This window comes from Borostomias antarcticus (genome assembly GCF_949987555.1).
Source record: "Borostomias antarcticus genome assembly, chromosome: 13".
Classification (NCBI taxonomy): Eukaryota; Metazoa; Chordata; class Actinopteri; order Stomiiformes; family Stomiidae; genus Borostomias; species Borostomias antarcticus.
Genome location: NC_140246.1, coordinates 22,576,197 through 22,602,685, shown reverse-complemented (window position 1 = coordinate 22,602,685; position 26,489 = coordinate 22,576,197). Strand labels below are relative to the sequence as shown.

Below are 26,489 nucleotides of genomic sequence, written 5' to 3'. Positions count from 1 at the left end.
GGGCTATGGTCAGTCTTGGAGCAGAGGGGTTGGGGGGGGGCTGTGGTCAGTCTTGGAGCAGAGGGGTTGGGGGGCTGTGGTCAGTCTTGGAGCAGTACAGCTTCAACCATACATACTTTAGCCGATATGTCCAGAGCATGCCAAACCAAGCAGAGCACAGCGTCCATCAGCATCATCCAGTCTGACTGAATCTGGCCTCATCCGCCAGGACCTCCTTTCTTTACCACGCCTATTCTCACCTGCACCTTGATGGAGAATGATCCATCACTTTATGTTCAAGCGATCCAGTTCAAGCGATCCAGTCTATCAGATGTCCCTGAGCTGTGGAGTTCTTCCACGCTCTCCCTCTCTCTCTCTGGCTGGTGCGTCTCTCTCTGGCTGGCGCGTCTCTCTCCTGTTGGGGCGTCTCTGTCTCTGTCTGGGGCGTCTCTCTCCTGATGGGGCGTCTCTGTCAGTATTTTTGTGGTTCATGTTTGTGTAAATATGCTGTCTGCTTAACACAGAAACACTTGGTCAAGTTGATCCCGAGTGCATTAAGAAGAAGCTGGTAAAAGTCTGTGTATAGTCTGTATGTATACACTGATTCTTAAAGGGGGAGGGGGAGAACGTTTCCTTGTAGGGGTTGCAGAAATGTTTGACTTAATTTCTGTGTTTTATATTTTTATAATAAAGATTTAATGAGAAAACTGGCCATCAGAGTCTGTGCTAATTTCTGTGTTTGCATGTTTTAGGTTCAGGTGAAAGGTAGGTTTAGTTCACCATCACACTGGTCAGAAGGTACATGTAGAGATATCCAAGCACCATAGAGCAATGTCGTTACCCCGCCCCTACACACACACACACACACACACACACACACTGTGCTTCATGGATTGAGACATACTGGGTCTATCAACATACTGCGCTCTGTCTCTCTAATCTCTGGGAACATTGGAGGTGCTAAGCCCTCACTGCTGCCTTGAGACATAACAAGCTGCTTGTTATGACTGCTCTGTGAAGAGCGCTCTGGCGCAGCAGGCAGTGTTTGTGACTGACCCAGGTGCCATCAACACAGCTGACATGACTGGATAGGAGGGCCAGGCGCTAGGAGGAACCACGGGGACAAAAAACTGCTCTCTGGCTGAAAGATTTCATTGACTTTAAGGAAGCAATGTATAAACTCATTACATTACATTACATTAGTCATTTAGCAGGCGCTTATATCCAAAGTGACTTACAATAAGTGCATTCAACAGGTCAGTGTACTACTGCTCACCAGAACTCACAAGTGCATCTCTTTCTAAAACAGCTTCTAAGAGCCCTACCTAGGGCTAAAGTAAAAATACCAAAAGAAATAAATACAAATACTGTAAGTGCTAAGAGGAAGGAGGGGTCAGGGTAGTACTTCTTTAGGTACATGCCCAACAGACCACTCAGATCCTCAGGTACTGAACTCTTAACAGTTCCAAAAGCCAGGACCAAGAGACACAGAGAGGCAGCTTTCAGTTACCATGCCCCCAACCTCTGGAACACCTTGCCAGAGTACCTACTGTAAGAAGGGCCGAAACGATGGAAATCTTCAATCGAGATCTCAAGATGTACCTTTTCAGCCTAGCCTACAATCACTAACCAGGACCTAGAGACACAGAAAGGCAGCCCCAAGCCTGCTTGTGAATCATCTCTATACATTGGTGTATATCCTGTTATGCACTGTGTGTATATTTAGACGTGTATACAGATGCTGGTTGCCCTGCAACTGGCACCAGTGCCGTTGTTTAGCGGTGAAAGGTGTTGATGATTATAAGGGCCCACAAGCAAGCAGGGCCCACAAAAAAACAAGTCCCACTTTCTATGACGAAATTATTCTGCATGTAGATCAGTCACACTAATGCTGCATCAGAATTCTAATTAAGCCACAAATAATGCAATACAGATGAAAAAAGATTTAATTTCCTGAGCAATATCCCCCTTCTTAAATGGTTTGGTCCATGACATGGTTCATGCTGGCAAGTCTCACCACTATAGCACTAATAGCCTAAACAATAATAAAAAATAAAAATAAAAATATATTTCATAAACATCAAGCCCATACATAAATCCAGGCACCAGAAAAGAGTGGAGAGAGAGGCCAGGAGAAAAGAGTAGAGAGAGAGGCCAGGAGAAAAGAGTAGAGAGAGAGGCCAGGAGAAAAGAGTAGAGAGAGAGGCCAGGAGAAAAGGCAGCAGAGCGGGAGCCCATAAGCATTTTTTCCCACAAGAAAGGTGAGAGTAGCTATGTTAAGACCATGGATGTATGAATAGATAGGTTAAGACCATGGATGTATGAATAGATAGGTTAAGACCATGGATGTATTAATAGATAGGTTAAGACCATGGATGTATGAATAGATAGGTTAAGACCATGGATGTATTAATAGATAGGTTAAGACCATGGATGTATGAATAGATAGGTTAAGACCATGGATGTATTAATAGATAGGTTAAGACCATGGATGTATTAATAGATAGGTTAAGACCATGGATGTATTAATAGATAGGTTAAGACCATGGATGTATTAATAGATAGGTTAAGACGGTCGGTCAGTTTCCCACGGTCTCACATTAACCATGACAACGAGAGCCGTTAGCCTAGTGTGAAGAAAGTGTTAAGATAGGTAGCTAATTTTAGCTAGTAAGCTTACATTCTGGTAACAACTCAATCTGGTTAGCTAGCTGCTAGCTAACGTTAGCTACCATTAACTAGACATCTAGCTACAGTTCTAGCAACCAGCCAACTAAAGGGCTAAACATGCATTTTCCCTTTACTACTCCTTTAACTAGACAGCTAGTAGCTACAGTTCTAGCAACCAGCCAACTGTTCTGCTAAGCTAGCTGCTAGATAACATTAGCTACCATTAACTAGACAGCTAGCTACAGTGCTAGCAACCAGCTAACTACTGTTCTGGTAAGCTAGCTGATAACGTTAGCTACCATTAACTAGACAGCTAGTAGCTACAGTGCCCTGACCGCGTGGGAGTGAGGGGGCCAGGACAGAGAAGAGCCCTGACCGTGTGGGAGTGAGGGGGCCAGGACAGAGAAGAGCCCTGACCGTGTGGGAGTGAGGGGGCCAGGACAGAGAAGAGCGCTGACCGCGTGGGAGTGAGGGGGTCAGGACAGAGAAGAGCGCTGACCGCGTGGGAGTGAGGGGGCCAGGACAGAGAAGAGCCCTGACCGTGTGGGAGTGAGGGGGCCAGGACAGAGAAGAGCCCTGACCGCGTGGGAGTGAGGGGGCCAGGACAGAGAATAGCCCTGACCACGTGGGAGTGAGGGGGCCAGGACAGAGAAGAGCGCTGACCGCGTGGGAGTGAGGGGGCCAGGACAGAGAATAGCCCTGACCACGTGGGAGTGAGGGGGCCAGGACAGAGAAGAGCCCTGACCGCGTCGGAGTGAGGGGGCCAGGACAGAGAAGAGCCCTGACCGCGTGGGAGTGAGGGGGCCAGGACAGAGAAGAGCCCTGACCGCGTCGGAGTGAGGGGGCCAGGACAGAGAAGAGCCCTGACCGCGTGGGAGTGAGGGGGCCAGGACAGAGAAGAGCGCTGACCGCGTGGGAGTGAGGGGGCCAGGACAGAGAAGAGCCCTGACCACGTCAGACTGAGGGGGCAACCCGCTGCCCTGAGGCAGCAGACCTCCAGACTTGGGCAGAAATATCTGGGGACGATCTGAGTTAATGATATGGTAGCTGCTGTAGAACTAGTGAAGATGATGGATTGTGGGCGGCTTCAGGGACTCACCATCTGCGCGTGGCTGGGGTAGAAGGTCTGCTCGTTCAGGGGGAACCGCTCCGCGCCCAGGGAGTGGTACAGCTTGATCATATGGGAGAACTGAGAGAGAGGAAGAAAAACAAACATGGAGAAAAGGCCGTGTTCCATGTTTATGAAGGGTTCAGGTGTAGCGGGAGAGACACGCGCGGGTGCTCAGGAATGTTTCCCTCTCGTGTCGTGTTGGACGTGTTGTGTCTGAGCTCCAGCAGCGTGGCCCAACGCTGGCCCGGTCCCAACGCGCCTCCCGGCCACCCCACCTCAGCACTGCTTAGCCAGGGAGCCAGCACTGCTCCCCCCTCTACAGACAGGGGTTATAAACCCCCTCCCCCCTCTACAGACAGGGGGAATAACCCCCCTCCCCTCTACAGACAGGGGGAATAACCCCCCCCCCCCCCCCTCTACAGACAGGGAATAACCCCCCCCCTCCTCTACAGACAGGGAATAACCCCCCCCCCCCTCTACAGACAGGGGGAATAACCCCCCCCCCCCCTCTACAGACAGGGAATAACCCCCCCCCCTCCTCTACAGACAGGGAATAACCCCCCCCCCCCTCTACAGACAGGGGGAATAACCCCCCCTCTACAGACAGGGGGAATAACCCCCCCCCCCCCCCTCTACAGACAGGGAATAACCCCCCCCCCCCTCTACAGACAGGGGGAATAACCCCCCCTCTACAGACAGGGGGAATAACCCCCCCCCCCCCTCTACAGACAGGGAATAACCCCCCCCCCCTCTACAGACAGGGAATAACCCCCCCCCCCCTCTACAGACAGGGAATAACCCCCCCCCCCCCTCTACAGACAGGGAATAACCCCCCCCTCTACAGACAGGGAATAACCCCCCCCCCCTCTACAGACAGGGAATAACCCCCCCCCCTCTACAGACAGATGCTCAGCCAGGGAATAAACCCCCCAGAAAAATCAGTCTGAGGTGGAACACTCCTGACCCCTCACTCCTAACCCCTCACTCCTGACCCCTGACCCCTCACTCCAGACCCCTCACTCCTGACCCCTCACTCCTAACCCCTCACTCCTGACCCCTCACTCCTGACCCCTCACTCCTGACCCCTGACCCCTCACTCCTGACCCCTCACTCCAGACCCCTCACTCCTAACCCCTCACTCCTGACCCCTGACCCCTCACTCCTGACCCCTCACTCCTGACCCCTGACCCCTCACTCCAGACCCCTCACTCCTGACCCCTCACTCCTGACCCCTCACTCCTAACCCCTCACTCCTGACCCCTGACCCCTCACTCCTAACCCCTCACTCCTGATCCCTCACTCCTAACCCCTCACTCCTGACCCCTGACCCCTCACTCCTGACCCCTCACTCCTGACCCCTGACCCCTCACTCCTGACCCCTCACTCCTAACCCCTCACTCCTGACCCCTGACTCCTCACTCCAGACCCCTCACTCCTGACCCCTCACTCCTGACCCCTGACTCCTCACTCCAGACCCCTCACTCCTAACCCCTCACTCCTAACCCCTCACTCCTAACCCCTCACTCCTGACCCCTGACTCCTCACTCCAGACCCCTCACTCCAGACCCCTCACTCCTGACCCCTGACTCCTCACTCCAGACCCCTCACTCCAGACCCCTCACTCCAGACCCCTCACTCCTGACCCCTCACTCCTAACCCCTCACTCCTGACCCCTCACTCCTAACCCCTCACTCCTGACCCCTGACTCCTCACTCCAGACCCCTCACTCCTGACCCCTTACTCCTGACCCCTGACTCCTCACTCCAGACCCCTCACTCCTAACCCCTCACTCCTGACCCCTGACTCCTCACTCCAGACCCCTCACTCCTAACCCCTCACTCCTAACCCCTCACTCCTAACCCCTCACTCCTGACCCCTGACTCCTCACTCCAGACCCCTCACTCCTAACCCCTCACTCCTAACCCCTCACTCCTAACCCCTGACTCCTCACTCCAGACCCCTCACTCCTAACCCCTCACTCCTAACCCCTCACTCCTGACCCCTGACTCCTCACTCCAGACCCCTCACTCCTAACCCCTCACTCCTAACCCCTCACTCCTAACCCCTGACTCCTCACTCCAGACCCCTCACTCCTAACCCCTCACTCCTAACCCCTCACTCCTAACCCCTCACTCCTAACCCCTGACTCCTCACTCCAGACCCCTCACTCCTAACCCCTCACTCCTAACCCCTCACTCCTAACCCCTCACTCCTAACCCCTCACTCCTGACCCCTGACTCCTCACTCCAGACCCCTCACTCCTAACCCCTCACTCCTAACCCCTCACTCCTAACCCCTCACTCCTGACCCCTAACTCCTAACCCCTCACTCCTAACCCCTCACTCCTAACCCCTCACTCCTAACCCCTCACACCTGACCCCTGACTCCTCACTCCAGACCCCTCACTCCTAACCCCTCACTCCTGACCCCTCACTCCTAACCCCTCACTCCAGACCCCTGACTCCTCACTCCAGACCCCTCACTCCAGACCCCTCACTCCTAACCCCTCACTCCTAACCACTCACTCCTAACCCCTCACTCCTGACCCCTGACTCCTCACTCCAGACCCCTCACTCCTAACCCCTCACTCCTGACCCCTCACTCCTAACCCCTCACTCCTGACCCCTGACTCCTCACTCCAGACCCCTCACTCCTGACCCCTGACTCCTCACTCCAGACCCCTTACTCCAGACCCCTCACTCCAGACCCCTTACTCCTGGCCCCTCATTCCTGACTCCTCACCCCTGACCCCTCACTCCTGGCCCCTCACTCCTGACCCCTCACTCCAGGGGCTCACTCCTGACCCCTCACTCCTGACCCCTCACTCCTGGCCCCTCACTCCTGACCCCTCACTCCTGACCCCTCACTCCAGGCTCCTCACTCCTGAGCCTTGACCCCTCACTCCTGACCCCTCACTCCTGACCCCTCACTCCTGACCCCTCACTCCTGGCCCCTCACTCCTGACCCCTCACTCCTGACCCCTCACTCCTGGCCCCTCACTCCTGACCCCTCACTCCTGACCCCTCACTCCAGGCTCCTCACTCCTGAGCCTTGACCCCTCACTCCTGACCCCTGACCCCTCACTCCTGACCCCTGACCCCTCACTCCTGACCCCTTACTCCTGACTCCTCACTCCTGACCCCTCACTCCTGACCCCTGACCCCTCACTCCTGGCTCCTCACTCCTGAGCCTTGACCCCTCACTCCTGACCCCTGACCCCTCACTCCTGACCCCTCACTCCTGACTCCTCACTCCTGACCCCTCACTCCTGACCCCTCACTCCTGACTCCTCACTCCTGACCCCTCACTCCTGACCCCTGACCCCTCACTCCTGACCCCTCACTCCTGGCTCCTCACTCCTGAGCCTTGACCCCTCACTCCTGGCCCCTTGATGCGGGAGTGAGATATAGGATGGAGGAGAGGAGAGGAAGGAGGGATGGAGGTGGAAGTAAGGAAAGAGGGATAAAGGCAGATGAGGAGGAAGGAGGAATAGAGGAGGAGAGGAAGGATGGATGAAGGAGGAGAGGAAGGAGGGATTACCAAGATCAAGGTTCAAAATCAACTTTATTGTTCCATGAATGGACCATGTGTCTTGGACTTTCACCCCTGCTGCAGCCGTCCAATAAGATCGCAGCATTCACACACAGTCCAGATACAATGTGTTAGTATGTAAAAGTGCCCTAGTGCATCCATACGAAGAACAGAGTTCAAATACAGTACCCCTACCCCTAGTAAAATAAATATCCTCGTCTCCCCTGGTCTTGTCACTACTTCATTTCGTTTTCGTTTTACGGACACAGGGATAAAGTAATACTTATATCTGTTTAGTCTGTAGCTAGGAACCCTGAACCTCCTCCCGGAGGGCAGTAGCTGGTACTCAGAGTGCAGAACGTGGGAGGAGTCAGTCACTATCTTACTGGCTTGCCTAAGGGTCGCCTGATCGTAGGTACACTGCAGGGATGGAGGCTCATTTACTCCTAGAATCCTCCATGCAGTTTGCATCAGTTGGAATAGCTTGGACTTCAGCTGCACTGTAAGATTACCAGACCAGTCTGTGTCTGATAAAGCTCTCTACAACTGCCTGATAAAACACTAACGTTAACGTTTGGTCAACACCATGGAGGGAGGGATGGGGGGATGGAGGCGGAGGAGAGGAAGGGGGGATGGAGGAGAGGAAGGGGGGATGGAGGAGAGGAGAGGAAGGGGGGATGGAGAAGAGGAAGGGGGGTGGAGGTGGAGGAGAGGAAGAGGGGATGGAGGAGAGGAAGGGGGGGTGGAGGCGGAGGAGAGGAAGGGGGGATGGAGGAGAGGACGGGGGGATGGAGGCGGAGGAGATGAAGGGGGGATGGAGGAGAAGGAGAGGAATGGGGGGTGGAGGCGGAGTGGAGGAAGGGGGGGGGTGGAGGAATGGGGGGTGGAGGCAGAGGAGAGGAAGGGGGGATGGAGGAGAAGGAGAGGAATGGGGGGTGGAGGAGAAGGAGAGGAATGGGGGGTGGAGGCGGAGTGGAGGAAGGGGGGGGGGGTGGAGGAATGGGGGGTGGAGGCAGAGGAGAAGAAGGGGGGATGGAGGAGGAGGAGAGGAATGGGGGGTGGAGGCGGAGGAGAGGAAGGGGGGGTGGAGGCGGAGGAGAGGAAGGGGGGGGTGGAGGAAGGTGTAGATCAGAGATCTTCTACGTGGGGTGAGGTGGAAGAGCAGGAGGAAGGAGAGATGGATGGAGGTCAAAGGTCACCTACCACCCAGGGTTTGCTGCAGAAGTTGTAGATGGAGAGCAGAGAGTTGATGCTGGCCACGCCCCCAAACTGCAAGCCAATTACCAGGCTCCTGTAGTCCTCCCCTGGAGTCATGCTGTAGGCGTGTTGGCGAATCAGGACAAAGTCTGGCTTGAAGGATCTGTGGGGAGACCAAAGGATTGATGCTGAATATGGTAACCAGGATGTTCTCTCACACCCTCCAGGTACAACATTTTGGTTCCACAGTGATGACTTAAACATTCACCTGCATCACCTGGGCTCAGTCCCAGTCCAGCCCCTCCTTAAGAAGCCCAATCTGGACCCCTTCCTACCACAAAACTACCGGCCCATCTCCAAGCTTTCATTCATCTCTAAGGTTTTAGAAAAAGTAGTTGCTAACCAGCTCAAGCTTCTAAAGAACCAGAATATCTTAGATTAATTCCAATCTGGCTTTGGAAAGAACCACTCAACAGAAACTGCCCTCCTAAGAGTTTCTAATGATAGAATGTATATGATGTAACTGTGGTGTTCTGGTACTGCTCGACCTTAGTGCGGCTTTTCATACGGTAGATCATAGCATCCTGTTAGACAGGCTCAGGGAGTGGGTGGGCATCACTGGGAGCGCTCTGGATTGGTTCACCTCCTACCTCAAAGAAAGAAGCTTTTCTGTCGCCGTAGGTCCCTTTAAGTCTGACTCCGCCCCCCTGTCCTGTGGCGTGCCTCAGGGCTCTGTCTTAGCCCCAGTCCTATTTGCCCTCTACATGCTCCCTCTTGGTCTCCTAATCAGCAAATTCAAGGGCATCTCCTCTCACTGTTATGATATGATATATGATATGCAGACAATATCCAACTGTTTTTCTCTTTCAAACCAGATAAGATTGAAAATCTCAGTGTACTGCATGAGTGTCTAGCTGCCATTAAGGAGTGGACAGCGAGCAACTACCTTCAACTGAATGCGGCTTAGACCGAAGTCCTGATCTTGGCGTCAGACAGTGCCACTAGGGTGGCATGGGGTCCCTCAGTGGAAATGTACACCTCAACCTGAGGAACCTTGGTGGGATTTTTTTGATCAGTCTATGCATCTAAACAAACATGTTAAGTCGTTTACTCGCACCTGCTTTTTCCGTCTGAGGAATATCTCAAAACTTAGGTCCATTGTTGCTCATGGTGAGCTGGACATGTCTGTCCATGCTTTTATATCCTCCAGGTTGAACTCTTGCAACTCTTTGTTCACCTGCTTAAACAAAGCATCTGTGGACCGGCTGCAACTGGTCCAGAATGCCCCGGCCAGGCTGCTCACCAGGGCCAAGAAATCGTGCCACATCACCCCCATCCTGGCCTCCCTGCACTGGCTCCCTGTGCACCTCAGGATCCACTTCAAGGTCCTGGTGTTCACCTACAGAGCCCTCCATGGACAAGACCCCGCCTACATCTGCGACCTCATCCACCCCTACTCCTCCAGCCGGTCCCTGAGGTCGTCCGACCAGGGGCTCCTGGTGGTGCATCGGACCAGGCTAAAGACTAAGGGTGACCGAGCCTCAGACCAGGCTAAAGACTAAGGGTGACCGAGCCTCAGACCAGGCTAAAGACTGAGGGTGACCAGGCTAAAGACTAAGGGTGACCGAGCCTCGGACCAGGCTAAAGACTAAGGGTGACCGAGCCTCAGACCAGGCTAAAGACTAAGGGTGACCAGGCTAAAGACTAAGGGTGACCGAGCCTCGGACCAGGCTAAAGACTAAGGGTGACCGAGCCTCAGACCAGGCTAAAGACTAAGGGTGAACCAGCCTCGGACCAGGCTAAAGACCATACGCGCAGTTTGACTTTTTGATCAGGGGGGGCAGTCAGTCCCACCCCCCCCTCCACCCCCCCCCTCATCAAATAGGGATTATAATAGTGGTAAAAAATACGTGCCACGAACGTTGGAATGCGCATATTCTGTTACAGCTGCATGACAACAACATTTCAAAACACAGTTTCTTTCCAATATCCACGTTTCGTTCAACTGCACCTCCGCTGCGCCACCATTAGCACAACAATGTGGACTTCGTTTCAATATAGCCTAGGCCTACTTCAAACAATATAGCCTAGGCCTACTTCAAACAATATAGCCTAGGCCTACTACAAACAATATAGCCTAGGTCTACTACAAACAATATAGCCTAGGTCTACTACAAACAATATAGCCTAGGTCTACTACAAACAATATAGCCCAGGCCTACTTCAAACAATATTTTCGAATAAATTCTTCCAAAAACTACAAAACTAATTTCGTTTAGCATAATAGCAATTATTATGGAAGCGTTGTCCTTTGACTACACCCCGGTGATAAGCTATTGTTTGTATTTCTAGAATAAAGCAAGAAGCAATTTGATTCACTGTCATTTAATTGCATCCTCCTGATCACTCAGTCTCTGTGTTTGTTATATGATAGCCTAATTGTTTGTGATCTGTTTTAAATAAATGAATCAATTAATTTAGGCTACTAAAGGAAAGTAGGCTACATTGAGGAACCATTCATTACTCTACGCATTCGCTTTCTCTAAGGCCATGTCTGCACTTCATGTCTTTCATTGTTCGAAAACTCTTCATTTCGTGTGTAACGAAAAAATATTAAATATTACAAGTTCTATAGATACTGCAGCAAACAGTGACAAAAGTGAAAGGTGAATGTATCCTGACTGCCTGGACCAGAGCTAAGCAACACAGTAGGTCAGATTATGGGCCTGTATTCATTCACATAGGCAAGAAAACATATAGGCCTACGAATGTTTCAAAGCCTAGGCTATATGAATATTTAATTAATTAATTAAATTCATTCAACGTGTTGAATAGCCTGCTACTGAAATATGCTACATGAAGTGTCAACATTCTTGTATCAAGAATACAATATTATGATTGAAAACGCCCACACGTATTAAATACCTAAGCTAATCAATGAGACCAAATGCATGCTTTTAGGCAGAGTTTACAGACTTTTTATTACTTCATTAAAACATAATGTATGCTATACGCCTTTCATGTCGGGCTGTGTCATTATAAACAGCGTATTAGAATCCAGCAATTGCCTCTTCACATGTAGCCTATCTGCATTTATATCAAAGAATAATCATCAAAAGAATAATACTGCGTGCGTAATCGATTTGACAACTGGACAATGGATACGTTGCACAGCAAATATGCATTATCCAACAGTTCGTTCATGGCTAGCAATATAGGCCTACAGCTATGGGATTAGCTCATGTTTGGGTTGCTGTCAAAGCTTCCACTCTTATGTTGCTATAGCCTACAATTATCAGAACAATATGAACATTCAGTTGAAACTTTTCCACCCATCCATAACAGGATGAGGAATAAGCACCGCAAAGCGATCAATTCTCACGCAAGCAGGAGCCAGGCTGTTCAGTGCATTTCTCTTATCCGGTCGCAACCCAGTCTCTAGAATACACACCTAACATCTATGTAGACCACCTGAGTAACACCTAGCATCTATGTAGACCACCTGAGTAACACCTAGCATCTATGTAGACCACCTGTGTGCACACCTAACATCTATGTAGACCCACCTGAGTAACACCTAGCATCTATGTAGACCACCTGAGTAACACCTAACATCTATGTAGACCACCTGTGTACACACCTAACATCTATGTAGACCACTTGTGTACACACCTAACATCTATGTAGACCACTTGTGTACACACCTAACATCTATGTAGACCCACCTGAGTAACACCTAGCATCTATGTAGACCACCTGAGTAACACCGAACATCTATGTAGACCACTTGTGTACACACCTAACATCTATGTAGACCACCTGAGTACTCACCTAACATCTATGTAGACCACCTGAGTAACACCTAGCATCTATGTAGACCACCTGAGTAACACCTAACATCTATGTAGACCACTTGAGTACTCACCTAACATCTATGTAGACTACCTGGGGTACTCATCTAACATCTATGTAGACCCACCTGTGTACACACCTAACATCTATGTAGACCACCTGTGTACACACCTAACATCTATGTAGACCACCTGAATACTCACCTAACATCTATGTTGACTACCTGGGGTACTCACCTAACATCTATGTAGACCACCTGAGTAACACCTAGCATCTATGTAGACCACCTGAATACTCACCTAACATATATGTAGACCACCTGAATACTCACCTAACATCTATGTAGACCACCTGAATACTCACCTAACATCTATGTAGACCACCTGAGTAACACCTAACATCTATGTAGACCACCTGAGTAACACCTAACATCTATGTAGACTACCTGGGGTACTCACCTAACATCTATGTAGACCACCTGAATACTCACCTAACATCTATGTAGACCACCTGAATACTCACCTAACATCTATGTAGACCACCTGAATACTCACCTAACATATATGTAGACCACCTGTGTACACACCTAACATATATTTAGACCACCTGAGTACTCACCTAACATCTATGTAGACCACCTGTGTACACACCTAACATCTATGTAGACCACCTGAGTAACACCTAGCATCTATGTAGACCACCTGTGTGCACACCTAACATCTATGTAGACCCACCTGAGTAACACCTAGCATCTATGTAGATCACTTGTGTACTCACCTAACATCTATGTAGACCACTTGTGTACACACCTGACATCTATGTAGACCACCTGAGTAACACCTAGCATCTATGTAGACCACCTGAGTAACACCTAGCATCTATGTAGACCACTTGAGTACTCACCTAACATCTATGTAGACCCACCTGAGTAACACCGAACATCTATGTAGACCACCTGAATACTCACCTAACATCTATGTAGACCACTTGTGTACACACCTGACATCTATGTAGACCACCTGAGTAACACCTAGCATCTATGTAGACCACCTGAGTAACACCTAGCATCTATGTAGACCACTTGAGTACTCACCTAGCATCTATGTAGACCACCTGAGTAACACCTAGCATCTATGTAGACCACTTGAGTACTCACCTAACATCTATGTAGACCACCTGAGTAACACCTAACATCTATGTAGACCACCTGAGTAACACCTAGCATCTATGTAGACCACTTGAGTACTCACCTAACATCTATGTAGACCACTTGAGTACTCACCTAACATCTATGTAGACTACCTGAGTAACACCTAGCATCTATGTAGACCACCTGAGTAACACCGAACATCTATGTAGACCACTTGAGTACTCACCTAACATCTATGTAGACCACTTGAGTACTCACCTAACATCTATGTAGACCACCTGAGTAACACCTAACATCTATGTAGACCACCTGAATACTCACCTAACATCTATGTAGACCACCTGAGTACTCACCTAACATCTATGTAGACCACCTGAGTACTCACCTAACATCTATGTAGACCACCTGAATACTCACCTAACATCTATGTAGACCACCTGAATACTCATCTAAGATCTATGTAGAACAGACATGCGGAATACTCATCTTACATCTATTTAGACCACCTGGTGTGTATCTGAGGTGTGATAAGTGGTGTTGTGTATCTGAGGTGTGTATCTGAGTTGTGTATCTGAGGTGTGATAAGTGGTGTTGTGTATCTGAGGTGTGTATCTGAGTTGTGTATCTGAGGTGTGATAAGTGGTGTTGTGTATCTGAGGTGTGTATCTGAGGTGTGATGAGTGGTGGTGTGTATCTGAGTTGTGTGTCTGAGGTGTGATGAGTGGTGGTGTGTATCTGAGTTGTGTATCTGAGGTGTGATAAGTGGTGGTGTGTATCTTAGGTGTGATAAGTGGTGGTGTGATAAGTGGTGGTGTGTATCTGAGTTGTGTATCTGAGGTGTGATGAGTGGTGTTGTGTATCTGAGTTGTGTGTCTGAGGTGTGATGAGTGGTGGTGTGTATCTGAGTTGTGTATCTGAGGTGTGATAAGTGGTGTTGTGTATCTGAGGTGTGTATCTGAGTTGTGTATCTGAGGTGTGATAAGTGGTGTTGTGTATCTGAGGTGTGTATCTGAGGTGTGATGAGTGGTGGTGTGTATCTGAGTTGTGTGTCTGAGGTGTGATGAGTGGTGGTGTGTATCTGAGGTGTGTATGTGAGGTGTGATAAGTGGTGGTGTGTATCTGAGTTGTGTATCTGAGGTGTGATAAGTGGTGTTGTGTATCTGAGGTGTGTATCTGAGTTGTGTATCTGAGGTGTGATAAGTGGTGGTGTGTATCTGAGTTGTGTATCTGAGGTGTAATAAGTGGTGGTGTGTATCTGAGGTGTGTATCTGAGGTGTGATGAGTGGTGGTGTGTATCTGAGTTGTGTATCTGAGGTGTGATAAGTGGTGGTGTGTATCTGAGTTGTGTATCTGAGGTGTGATAAGTGGTGGTGTGTATCTGAGGTGTGTATCTTGAGGTGTGATAAGTGGTGATGTGTATCTGAGTTGTGTATGTGAGGTGTGATAAGTGGTGGTGTGTATCTTAGGTGTGATAAGTGGTGGTGTGATAAGTGGTGGTGTGTATCTGAGGTGTGTATCTGAGGTGTGATAAGTGGTGGTGTGTATCTGAGTTGTGTATCTGAGGTGTGATGAGTGGTGCTGTGTATCTGAGGTGTGATGAGTGGTGGTGTGTATCTGAGTTGTGTGTCTGAGGTGTGATGAGTGGTGTTGTGTATCTGAGGTGTGTATCTGAGGTGTGATGAGTGGTGGTGTGTATCTGAGTTGTGTGTCTGAGGTGTGATGAGTGATGGTGTGTATCTGAGTTGTGTATCTGAGGTGTGATAAGTGGTGGTGTGTATCTGAGGTGTGTATCTGAGGTGTGATGAGTGGTGGTGTGTATCTGAGGTGTGTATTTGAGGTGTGATAAGTGGTGTTGTGTATCTGAGGTGTGTATCTGAGGTGTGATGAGTGGTGGTGTGTATCTGAGTTGTGTGTCTGAGGTGTGATGAGTGGTGGTGTGTACAGTATGTGAGGTGGCACAAAGCAGCTGTGTTTGCTCATGCTGACACCACCGGTCACCACATGAACACATTACCTTCCAACCATCTGTTCACATACACAAACACACACACAAATAATAATAAACACATACAAACACAGCCATACACATGCACACACACATACTGCACACACCACACACACACACACACACACACACACACAAATAAGCACACAACTATACACATGCACACACACATACTGTATACACACACACACACACACACACACACACACACCTCTGTCCCTGGCCTGAAGAGGAGCCAGTGAGCCTCCGGGGTCTTGAAGCGTTGCTGACTATAGAGAGGAGACTCTCGACTCAGCGGGCGGCTGAGGGCCGGCGTGGTCACGGCAACAGAAGAACCACAGCTGCTCTTTTCAGACTGTTGTACCTGGCCACAATGGATCAGAACCACCAAGACTCAGACCCACCAAGGACCAGAACCACCAAGACTCAGACCCACCAAGACTCAGAACCACCAAGACTCAGACCCACCAAGGACCAGAACCACCAAGGACCAGAACCACCAAGGCTCAGACCCACCAAGAACTAGAACCACCAAGACTCAGACCCACCAAGGACTAGAACCACCAAGAACCAGACCCACCAAGGACCAGAACCACCAAGGACCAGAACCACCAAGGCTCAGACCCACCAAGGACTAGAACCACCAAGACTCAGACCCACCAAGGACTAGAACCACCAAGAACCAGACCCACCAAGGACCAGAACCACCAAGACTCAGACCCACCAAGACCCAGACCCACCAAGACCCAGAACCATCAAGACTCAGAACCACCAAGGACCAGAACCACCAAGACTCAGACCCACCAAGACTCAGACCCACCAAGACCCAGACCCACCAAGACTCAGAACCACCAAGACCCAGACCCACCAAGACCCAGAACCACCAAGACCCAGAACCACCAAGACTCAGAACCATCAAGGCTCAGACCCACCAAGACTCAGAACCACCAAGACTCAGAACCACCAAGGACCAGAACCACCAAGACTCAGACCCACCAAGGCCCAGAACCACCAAGACCCAGAACCACCAAGACTCAGAACCACCAAGGCCCAGACCCACCAAGACTCAGAACCACCAAGACTCAGAACCACCAAGACTCAGACCCACCAAGACCCAGACCCACCAAGGCCCAGAACCACCAAGACCCAGAACCACCAAGACCCAGACCCACCAAGGCCCAGACCCACCCAGACCCACCAAGACTCAGACCCACCAAGGCCCGGGGCTATTTATGTCACTGCTTACTGACAGGCTGGCGTCAACCATGCTCCGATGCTGAGGTCAGCACTGTACATGTATATATGTATAGAGCCACCTGGTGAACAGCACAACACCTGATTCAGGCTGGGCTGTTTCACACCCCTCGGCCTGCTGAGTCATTGCGCTTCAGCGGGATAATACCGTGTCCATGTCTAACTGACCAAACTCAAGTTTTCCAAACCGGCCAGCCAACAAAGGAACTGGACTCATAAAAGTCAGACTGCTTTCTGACGTGCGTTCATCCAGCCATGAGCGTAGAGAGAGGCAGCGTAGAGAGAGGCAGAGTTTCTGCCTAGCTAGCGGTAATAGCAGCGTTGCCCTCTTGTGTCAGCCATTATCCAAGTTTTCCCAATCTCTTAAACGGGTGTCCTTCTGCTCAAGCACGGCTCCCAGCAGGCCTGGGATTAAATCAATGCACCGCGTTTACCTTTTATGATGCTTATCAGCCAGAGCCAATAGGGATCTTTTCCCGAGGCATATGCAAATGTGCCCTTTGAATAGCTCTTCACCGTGGCAACAACCTGTTTAATGAGACTTGGAGACAGAGAGAGAGAGATAGAATGGAGACTGTTCACAATGAAAGATGGAGGATGTGCTTGTTCTGAAATGCAGGTGACCTGGACATACAGTAGAGCGCAGTATGGCCCTTCATGTGTGTGATCATGTGTTAGATGTAGATTGGTGGCTCTTACACTTCATTCTAAATACACCAGCGAAGGGAGACCTTTCAAATACACTCATTTCATTCTTTTAGCTAGATTTGTCTACATCATCTGACCTTTTAATAGAGATGTGATCCAGAGTGGCGTCTGGGGAGGGGAGGTTTGAACATGTCCCGCCCCCGTCCCCTGCCCTCTCGCAAGCCTCGATCGCCCCCCCCCCCAACCGGGAACAACCTACCCCCCATCAGCCCCCCCCCCCCCCCACCCCTGGGAACAACCTACCCCCCCCCCCCCCCCCCCCCGGTCAGCCTGCCGCTGATGAGGACACCCAGTGTATGAACGACCACACAATGGACGCCGCAAATGTCATGTCGTCCATGTTCAGTATGGGAGTCCTTGGCTGGAAGACAGGAGGACATTGTTCCCCTTCCTGCGGCCACCGACACCAGCTAGCCGGGCTTGGGGGGCAGGGGGGGGGGTCATGTTGTGGTCACGGGAAGCTCTGGGACTATTCTGAGAAGGGGTGTGGTCACGGTGGGACTATTCTGAGAAGGGGTGTGGTCTCGGTCACGGTCCATGACGCGGGTTTACCAGAGAGACCTGGCTGCCGATCAGGACTGCGGGGGGAGACACACAAACACACACATTCACACACATAAACACACACACACATACACATACACATAAACACACACACATACACACACACAAACACACACACACACACACATACACATAAACACACATTCACACACACACACACACACACACACATATACGCACACACATACACATAAACACACATTCATGTGCTAATGTGAGGAGAGGCTGCCTCTGGCCCCGGATGCCCTGTCTACTCACCCCGGAGGCTGACGACCACGGGATCAGAAAATAAGGGAGGAGGAATTGTAAAGAAGAGAAAAAAAAAGAAAAACAAGAGCAGAATCTGCTAATGCCGCCTCCCTCCATCTGATCCTCCCTCCATCTGGGTAGCTGCAGGTCTGCTGAAGGGGCTACGCCTGCCATGACTGAGGCCAGGAGGGACCCAACCACACCCAACTGTGCGTGCGTGTGTGTGCGTGTGAGTGTGTGTCCGTGCGTGTGTGCGTGTGTGTGTGACTGCCTGGGTCAGCTGGGTAAAGATCCAGTCCTGACAGGTGAACACGTGCTTCGTCCTGCGACGTCGCCTTTGAACGGACAGGTTCTACTAAAGAGACACCATCAAACACAATCAAAACACCACCAAACACAATCCAAACACCACCAAACACAATCCAAACACCACCAAACACAATCCAAACAGCATCAAACACAATCAAAACACCACCAAACACAATCCAAACACCACCAAACACAATCCAAACACCACCAAACACAATCCAAACACCATCAAACACAATCAAAACACCATCAAACACAATCAAAACACCATCAAACACAATCAAAACACCACCAAACACAATCCAAACACCATCAAACACAATCAAAACACCATCAAACACAATCAAAACACCATCAAACACAAAAAAAAAACACCACCAAACACAATCCAAACACCACCAAACACAATCCAAACACCATCAAACACAATCAAAACACCATCAAACACAATAGAAACACCACCAAACACAATCCAAACACCACCAAACACAATCAAAACACCACCAAACACAATCAAAACACCACCAAACACAATCAAAACACCACCAAATACAATCAAAACACCACCAAAAACAACCAAAACATCACCAAACACAATCAAAACACCACCAAACACAATCCAAACACCACCAAACACAATCCAAACACCGCCAAACACAATCAAAACACCACCAAACAGAATCAAAACACCACCAAACACAATCCAAACACCGCCAAACACAATCCAAACACAATCAAAACACCACCAAACACAATCAAAACACCACCAAACACAATGAAAACACCAAACACAATCAAAACACCACCAAACACAATCAAAACACCACCAAACACAATCAAAACACCACCAAACACAATCAAAACACCAAACACAATCCAAACACCGCCAAACACAATCCAAACACAATCAAAACACCACCAAACAGAATCAAAACACCACCAAACACAATCCAAACACCGCCAAACACAATCCAAACACAATCAAAACACCACCAAACACAAGCAAAACACCATCAAACACAATCAAAACACCAAACACAATCAAAACACCACCATACACAATCAAAACACCAAACACAATCAAAACATCACCAAACACAATCAAAACACCACCAAACACAATCCAGACACCACCAAACACAATCCAAACACCATCAAACACAATAAAAACACCATCAAACACAATAAAAACACCACCAAACAATCAAAACACCACCATACACAATCAAAACACCACCAAACACAATCAAAACACCACCAAACACAATCCAAACACCGCCAAACACAATCCAACACAATCAAAATATCACCAAACACAATCAAAACACCACCAAACAGAATCAAAACACCACCAAACACAATCCAAACACCGCCAAACACAATCAAACACAATCAAAATATCACCAAACACAATCAAAACACCACCAAACACAATCAAAACACCAAACACAATCAAAACACCAAACACAATCAAAACACCACCAAACACAATCAAAACACCAAACACAATCAAAACACCACCAAACACAATCAAAACACCACCAAACACAATCAAAACACCACCAAACACAATCAAAACACCAAACACAATGAAAACACCACCATACACAATCAAAACACCACCAAAAACAATCAAAACACCGCCAAACACAATCAAAACACCACCAAACCAAACACAATCACAACACTACCCAACACAATCAAAACACCACCAAACACAATCAAAACACCACCAAACACAATCACAACACTACCCAACACAATCAAAACACCACCAAACACAATCAAAACACCACCAAACACAATCAAAACACTACCCAACACAATCAAAACACCACCAAACACAATCAAAACACCACCACACACAATCACACTACCCAACACAATCAAAACACCACCAAACACAATCAAAACACCACCCAACACAATCAAAACACCACCAAACACAATTAAAACACCACCCAACACAATCAAAACACCACCACACACAATCACACTACCCAACACAATCAAAACACCACCAAACACAATCAAAACACCACCCAACACAATCAAAACACCACCAAACACAATCAAAACACCACCAAACACAATCAAAACACCACCAAACACAATGAAAACACCAAACACAATCAAAACACCACCAAACACAATCAAAACACCACCAAACACAATCAAAACACCACCAAACACAATCAAAACACCAAACACAATCCAAACACCGCCAAACACAATCCAAACACAATCAAAACACCACCAAACAGAATCAAAACACCACCAAACACAATCCAAACACCGCCAAACACAATCCAAACACAATCAAAACACCACCAAACACAAGCAAAACACCATCAAACACAATCAAAACACCAAACACAATCAAAACACCACCATACACAATCAAAACACCAAACACAATCAAAACATCACCAAACACAATCAAAACACCACCAAACACAATCCAGACACCACCAAACACAATCCAAACACCATCAAACACAATAAAAACACCATCAAACACAATAAAAACACCACCAAACAATCAAAACACCACCATACACAATCAAAACACCACCAAACACAATCAAAACACCACCAAACACAATCCAAACACCGCCAAACACAATCCAACACAATCAAAATATCACCAAACACAATCAAAACACCACCAAACAGAATCAAAACACCACCAAACACAATCCAAACACCGCCAAACACAATCAAACACAATCAAAATATCACCAAACACAATCAAAACACCACCAAACACAATCAAAACACCAAACACAATCAAAACACCAAACACAATCAAAACACCACCAAACACAATCAAAACACCAAACACAATCAAAACACCACCAAACACAATCAAAACACCACCAAACACAATCAAAACACCACCAAACACAATCAAAACACCAAACACAATGAAAACACCACCATACACAATCAAAACACCACCAAAAACAATCAAAACACCACCACACACAATCAAAACACCACCATACACAATCAAAACACCACCAAAAACAATCAAAACACCGCCAAACACAATCAAAACACCACCAAACCAAACACAATCACAACACTACCCAACACAATCAAAACACCACCAAACACAATCAAAACACCACCAAACACAATCACAACACTACCCAACACAATCAAAACACCACCAAACACAATCAAAACACCACCAAACACAATCAAAACACTACCCAACACAATCAAAACACCACCAAACACAATCAAAACACCACCACACACAATCACACTACCCAACACAATCAAAACACCACCAAACACAATCAAAACACCACCCAACACAATCAAAACACCACCAAACACAATCAAAACACCACCCAACACAATCAAAACACCACCACACACAATCACACTACCCAACACAATCAAAACACCACCAAACACAATCAAAACACCACCCAACACAATCAAAACACCACCAAACACAATCAAAACACCACCAAACACAATCAAAACACCACCCAACACAATCAAAACACCACCAAACACAATCAAAACACCACCACACACAATCACACTACCCAACACAATCAAAACACCGCCAAACACAATCAAAACACCACCCAACACAATCAAAACACCACCAAACACAATCAAAACACCATCAAACACAATTAAGGTCTTGGCCGACCTACAGCACACTGACCCTTCGGTAGAAAGAGAGGCCAGTTGGGCATTAGATGCCACCTGCTGTGTTGCTCTAGACCGTAATGGCCGCTCTCATGTGGCTTATTTCATGTGCATAAATCTGAGCAGCAGAAGCAGAGGCCTGTGGGGAAGATTAAGAACGGAGACCGATCCTTTAGCTGGGACCAATCAGCCTGCTCTGCTGTAATGGGAGGTCTCTCTGCCAGACCAGCGTTTCTGCTTTGACTTAGACAGCTGGCTGGAGGGTTATACAGAGAGAGAGAGAGAGAGAAGAGAGAGGGGAGAGGGAGAGAGGGGTGGAGAGAGAGGGAGTGAGAGAGGTGGAGAGAGCGATTCAAAGGGGGAGTGAGAGAGAGCAGTGAGAGAGAGAGAGTATGACTACACATTGTTGGCCCTTGCTAAATGTAAAACATACCATTTATGCACAAAAACCTGCGTGACCAAGAGCTGAAACTATGCTCCGAATAACATACTGCTCCATTTGGCTCTTCATTATTCATTTCTTATTATTTTGTTTATGCCACAGGTACTGTGCCAATGGCAGGAATGGGTAATGTCTCGATCTATTAGAACTGCATCAGAACCACATGCTAAACGTCTAGTTTCACCTCTTTTAGTGTGGTTGATATGTACCAAACACGACAACGTCAAAAACAACTCTTAAAGGATCCACATGGGTTAAAAGAAGCGCCAGTGAGACCACAGAACCGGCAGAACGAGGGCTGCCTGCTCGGCCCTGCAGGGGGAAGGAACCCAACGTTTTCAGGGAGCAGACCTCTGACCTGGAGGTCAAAGGTCACCCGCTGAACAGAACATGTAACCAAGATGAATACTACACATACACCCAAGCATGCGCGCGCACACACACACACACACACACACACACACACTCTAGTTGGACGTGAACGCAAACTCATTATTTGACACCAGTCTTGCATAGCACGAAGCAAGCTACAAGAAGCAATAACATAAAATAATCAGTCTCATGCAACTGATTTACAAAAATGAGCTAGCTAGATTGGTCATTTTCATCTGTCAAATTGTTTTGCTATTGTATGCTCTACATCAGGGGTCTCAAACTCAAATTGGCTTGGGGCCACTGCTGGTATCGTCAACTCATAGGAGGGCCACGTCAACTTCAACTACTACTAACTATAAGAAAGTGCAATATTTCTGAAAATGTCATTTTTCATTTCCATAACTAGACTCACAACTCAAATTTGTGAAACTAACAAACTTAAATGTTGCAAGACTATTCCATAACTAACATTTTCATCATACAAATTCAAACCGGTTTCCATTCATTTTAATATATTTTAACAGTTAGTGCTGCAAATCATTTTTCCTTACTTTTATTTTATCTTGAATAGCCTACATTTGTACTTTATTCTGTTTTAGCGGCAAGATGCATCACTACTGTAAGCCTGCCCTGGACCTGTACTTGTATTTATTAAAGTTCAAGTTTGTTTCCATTTCTTACCAGACACTTGAATACATTTGTAGGCTACTGCTCTATTTCTGGCTAGACACTTATCTTGAAAGACTGAGACGTTATCCCTCTCAGCTGTGTGGCTCGTTTTTTCCTCTCGTCTCCCTATGACACCTCATGTTTAGTAATGAATAGCTCTTGACATTATATTCCTTTAGAACGGCGACTTTGTTCTTGCATATCAGGCAGGTAGCATTTCCATTGAACTCCACAAAAAATACTGCGATGTCCATATTTCTTGAAACTGTCTGTGTTCCTAACGTTAGTTAACCATGAAAACAGCCCCTCGGTGGCGATCTGCATTCTGTTCATAGTTCATAGTCGTGTGTGGATTGATTGATTGCACCTGTGACTGTATGCAGCATTCACCTCGCGCGCTGAGCACAATAACAGCATTTCTCCCCACATTTGACCGACTTGTATTTCGCATTGTTGGCCTGCCTGCTGGAGCCGTTTACAATAAATTATTTTGCGGGCCGGATTACATTATATTTCTGACATCATGTCACGGGCCGGATGGAGTGGTGTGGCGGCCCGCAGTTTGAGACCCCTGCTCTAGATAGTTACTACCGCCAGAAGACATACTGTACTAAACTGTGGTTACATTACTTATGTAGCTACAGCAACAGAATTTTGTTGAAAACTAGTTTCACAAAGTTGAGAACTTTGCAACTGTTGCGACTGAGTTTCAGACTCGTTTCAAGTGCGTTGCAGAGGGCTTTACATCATGGAACTCAATCGCAACATAGTTTCACCGAAGTTTCAAGCAACTAACGTTGCGTGAAAGTTTCACCGTGTAAAGCCAGCTAAGGCTCTTAATCTGCAGGCCTTGGGAACACGCCGTTTCATCTACATTCATATCTATGGGTCTTACGAGCAGAGAGGTGGGGAGGAGACGTGCTTTTCAAAGCACTAAGACTAAAACAGTATTATCATTAGAGTTATCAGCCAAGCTGTCCAGGCCCGTTAATACACAATACTCTATACAGGTACAGTAGAGACATCTGCATCACGTTAGGCCACTCAGACCTTCTAACCCATCCAAGGGAGGACACTGAGTGACCTTAGAACTATACTTTATTGACTTAAAAAACAACAAACACGGTTTGTGTTTTGTGTCCAAAAACACATACTATCTTGGTGTTATAAAGCTTTGATGTTTAATATCTCATAGAAATACTGATCCCTGATGGAACCCTATAATTCAAAGGTCACGATGGACCACACTCCCCCCAGAGATGGTCAGGGGACTGGACCACACTACCCCCAGAGATGGTCAGGGGACTGGACCACACTACCCCAGAGATGGTCAGGGGACTGGACCACACTACCCCAGAGATGGTCAGGGGACTGGACCACACTACCCCCAGAGATGGTCAGGGGACTGGACCACACTACCCCCAGAGATGGTCAGGGGACTGGACCACACTACCCCAGAGATGGTCAGGGGACTGGACCACACTACCCCCAGAGATGGTCAGGGGACTGGACCACACTACCCCCAGAGATGGTCAGGGGACTGGACCACACTACCCCAGAGATGGTCAAGGGACTGGACCACACTACCCCAGAGATGGTCAGGGGACTGGACCACACTACCCCAGAGATGGTCAGGGGACTGGACCACACTACCCCCAGAGATGGTCAGGGGACTGGACCACACTACCCCAGAGATGGTCAAGGGACTGGACCACACTACCCCCAGAGATGGTCAGGGGACTGGACCACACTACCCCAGAGATGGTCAGGGGACTGAACCAGCATGCTGCAGTGTAATCATGAGGCTGTTACTATTCTGGCTTCTTTACTGTGATTATCACTAAGCTGTTACTAGTCTGGTCTTTTGACTGTGATTATCACTAAGCTGTTACTAGTCTGGTCTTTTGACTGTGATTATCACTAAGCTGTTACTAGTCTGGTCTTTTGACTGTGATTATCACTAAGCTGTTACTAGTCTGGTCTTTTGACTGTGATTATCACTAAGCTGTTACTAGTCTGGGGCCTCATTTATAAACGTTGCGTAAGTACAAAAGCGTGCGTAACCCATGCTGAGCAACTTTCTAAGCAACTTTCGATATTTATAAAAAATGATCTTAACGATAAGTTGGCGGAAGGTGTGTGTAACTCTACGCACATTCCAACCTCCCGTAACTACGATAAGCACGTTTCTGGAGAAAGGGGAAAACGCGACTCCAATGGCAGAGGGATGAAACTCGGGAAAGTCTGCGAAACACATGACATATTGAATAATAAATACATGGGTCGCTGCAAGAAACCCTCCAATGTGTCACACAGTTTAAACAGAATCAATCGCCACCGTAGCCTAACCACTAAATAATGTCTGCATTGCTTTGGATGTGTCTGTGAATTGACCCTTTGTGTCATAATATAATGTTATGTTGTAGGCCTATTCATTTATAGGCTATCCCGAGAAGCATCACGGGCAGTAGCCTATGAATAAAAGCCACATTACGTTGATAACACAACACGACACGAGCCTATAGGCTTATCATAGTAATGATTCCGTATGTCGATGGCCTACAACTATAAGGCCTATACCGCACCAAACAAATGTTGCATTCGGCGTTGAAGTATATTTATTCAGTTAATCATTTATTTAGTTAATTATTCATATGTTTAATTATCCACCTATTCATTTGTTAATGTATTTATGTATTTAAAGCCTATATTTGATTTGGCTTTTATGTATACCCGAATGACCACTGAG

The 26,489-nt window shown here is 48.0% G+C and overlaps 1 protein-coding gene across 1 annotated transcript in view; it reads right to left on the bottom strand.

Annotated features, from left to right (window-relative positions):
- Nucleotides 1–26,489, bottom strand: part of syn3 (synapsin III) — a gene marked incomplete at both ends in the record, with an annotated part of 186,109 nt that overhangs the window by 87,005 nt on the left and 72,615 nt on the right. Inside the window, 2 exon segments of the mRNA XM_084447780.1 lie at nt 3,749–3,838; nt 8,495–8,651. Of these exon segments, the coding sequence (XP_084303906.1) occupies nt 3,749–3,838; nt 8,495–8,651 (247 nt within the window).